Source organism: Nerophis lumbriciformis, linkage group LG14 (assembly GCF_033978685.3).
Source record: "Nerophis lumbriciformis linkage group LG14, RoL_Nlum_v2.1, whole genome shotgun sequence".
NCBI classification, from domain to species: domain Eukaryota; kingdom Metazoa; phylum Chordata; class Actinopteri; order Syngnathiformes; family Syngnathidae; genus Nerophis; species Nerophis lumbriciformis.
Window position 1 is genome coordinate 35,275,404 of NC_084561.2, and position 2,813 is coordinate 35,278,216.

The 2,813-nt window shown below is 47.0% G+C and overlaps 1 protein-coding gene across 1 annotated transcript; it reads left to right on the forward strand.

The window, feature by feature from the left end:
- The first annotated feature begins 273 nt into the window (after positions 1-273).
- LOC140679410 (beta-1,3-galactosyltransferase 1-like) lies at positions 274-1,107 on the forward strand. Its single transcript, XM_072914743.1, has 2 exons — positions 274-296; positions 375-1,107. The coding sequence occupies exons 1-2, from the start codon at positions 274-276 to the stop codon at positions 1,105-1,107; spliced, it is 756 nt and encodes a 251-aa protein (XP_072770844.1).
- Positions 1,108-2,813: the final 1,706 nt, after the last annotated feature.

The window sequence follows — 2,813 nt, forward strand, 5'->3', positions numbered from 1 at the left end:
GCCTGCAGAAAAAGTGTGAGCACCCCTGGTCTAAATCAATGATGAATTCCCAAAATTAGTCACCCGGAATCTATTTTCACAGTAATTTTCTACTAATGAGAATATAAAGCAGGGTTAAAACATAGTATTAAATTAACTGTAGCATCATCATATTCATCATGTATCTGGGATTAAAAAAAAAAGAAAGACTATTGAAATGTGTTCTTACTGAGGAGCTGCTGCTTGTCCTTCAAGACCACTTTGGCCCTGTGGGACCGCTTCAACCACACCACCATGGCACGGATCCTCGCTGCCCAGTTGGATACTGACAAGATGCTATAGATCTTCTGCACTGCCACGTTTAAGGTGTGAGCAAAACACCCAAACTTGAGCAGGTGGAGCTTCTGGGCAGCAACATTCATATTGGCAGCGTTGTCAACGGTGGCTGCCACGACCTTCGCTTGGATCTTGAACTCTTCCAGGATCTCATCGAGGAGCGTCCAGGACATGCTGGAGGAGGAGAGCAGGACACATGCTGACGTCATCCAGATGGACTTCCTGGACACCTACCAGAACCTGACCATCAAGACTGTGATGATTAGGAACTGGCTGGCCGTCCACTGCCCCAACGTGTCCTACGCCATGAAGGTGGACTCCGACATGTTCGTCAATGTCTTCTACCTGCTTCCTCTTCTGAGCAGGTCTCCGAGGCGCCGTTTCATCACGGGGTCGGTCATAAGCGACGGAAAACCGAAGAGGGACCCCAAACACAAGTGGCAAATTTCCGAGCAGATGTACCCCGAGGACAGCTTCCCTCCGTACGTCTCAGGCGCCGGTTACGTCTTCTCAGGAGACCTGGCCGCCGGCATCTCCCGGGCGTCCAGGTCCGTCCGCATCGTCCCTCTGAAGGACGTGTACGTGGGACTGTGCCTGCGGGTGCTGGGAGTCCGGCCCGCGTACTCCAGGAGCTGGCTGACGTTCAAGAATTTGTTTGAAGTCCGCGATCTAGAGTACGACAGGTGCTCGTTTGCCAGACGGGTTCTTGTCAACGGCTTTAATTCTTCAAAACTTCTGCACGCCTGGAAGGATTTCTCACAAGGATATAAAAGCTGTTATGTGTTTGAATAAGCAAGAAGAAGAGGAAGGAAGGAGTTCTTCACGGTCGTCCTTTCTTGGACCAGTTGCAGGTGGTCAGACCTGTTTGGTTGCTGCGCAATTCTGCAAACAATGTTCTTGCTTGGAATTGACTTCGCAATTCAAATATCTCTCTTAATTATTAATATATATACACATACACACATATCTACCGCTGCTGCTCACTGGGGCGGTATAGCTCGGTTGGTAGAGTGGCCGTGCCAGCAACTTGAGGGTTCCAGGTTCGATTCCAGCTTCCGCCATCCTAGTCACTGCCGTTGTGTCCTTGGGCAAGACACTTTATCCACCTGCTCCCAGTGCCACCCACACTGGTTTAAATGTAACTTAGATATTGGGTTTCACTATGTAAAGCGCTTTGAGTCACTCGAGAAAAGCGCTATATAAATATAATTCACTTCACTTCACACATCTATTTCTTCGGCTCTGGTGTTGAGTACTTTCTCCGTTAACTGACCCTCCGAGATGTAGTGCACAGTTACGGGGAGGTAGTGATCCTGCGTGACAGCTGTCCAGCCGTCAGCAGTAATAGCTACCTTGCTAAACTGCTCTAGCTCAGAGATCAGATTGGCCTTCTCCACCTCATTCCACGCTGGGACCAGGGTGTCAGACAGCTTTAATCTGTCGAAGGGCTTGTACTTGGGGTTCAGAGCTGCTAGAGCCTCCCTACAGAACACATTGTTGTGGGAATGAAGCACATATACTCAGATACACTGACTGTGATTATACAAGGACTATCATATCCTGACAGTGCCCCTTTAAGTGGGCCACCTAAGAAAAATACATGCAGGGAAAATCCTGCATTCATTTGTATTGTACAGCACTTTACATTTGAAACAAATCTCAGAGTAATGGTGTTGTTTACTTTTTGCTCCATTACATGTCAGAAAAATACAATTATTAACCTACTTGTATTCGTCTGTGTTCACCAAGTTGAAGGGGAGGAGATTTTTCACCATCATTCTCGTTAGCTTGCGACTAATATTGTTAGTCTCCTCCTCACTCATCTTGCTGCGCTTTGCATTATACCTCGCTATGGTAAAAGGGTTAACGCTCTATGCTACAGAGCAAACACTGCCCTGGTCACTCTGGCTGTCATGAATGTCATCATCTTAAATAAGATAACGTTAACACTATCTTAATTCACATCTTGCAAGGACGAGTTTATTAGACAGACCTGCAAACTCTGGAGTGGTGTAGGCTACAAGATACCGTTAACCACTGACTAAGCTTAGGTAACGTTAGTCTAGCTAACATTACTGCAGTCCTGGTTGACATAAGAGGTAACGTTATTTTAGCCTAAAAGTTAGAAGTGAACAGATATGGAAATTAACCGGCAACAGTTGACGTTAGTTACTCACTGGCACTATCACTGGGACTGGGACTGCAGGTTGAAGCAGAGGAAGAGGGATGTGCTTCCTCGTCCTGCTTCTCCACGTGTCGAAGACACGACACGTTTCTCTCACCTTCCGGTTATGTACGGCCTGAACCTGTTTCAACATGCTTGTTGTACTGCCCCCCTTACATGAGAGCGAAGCCTGGCAATAATTGCAGATAGCATATTTTTTAGTAAAATGAAGCCATGCCTTGGAGCGTTTTTTTCCGGTCCATTATTTTTGCTGTTTCTGTATCTGCCGCCGAATGACTGAGCTATGTCATTTCCTGTGACGTCCCACAGGACA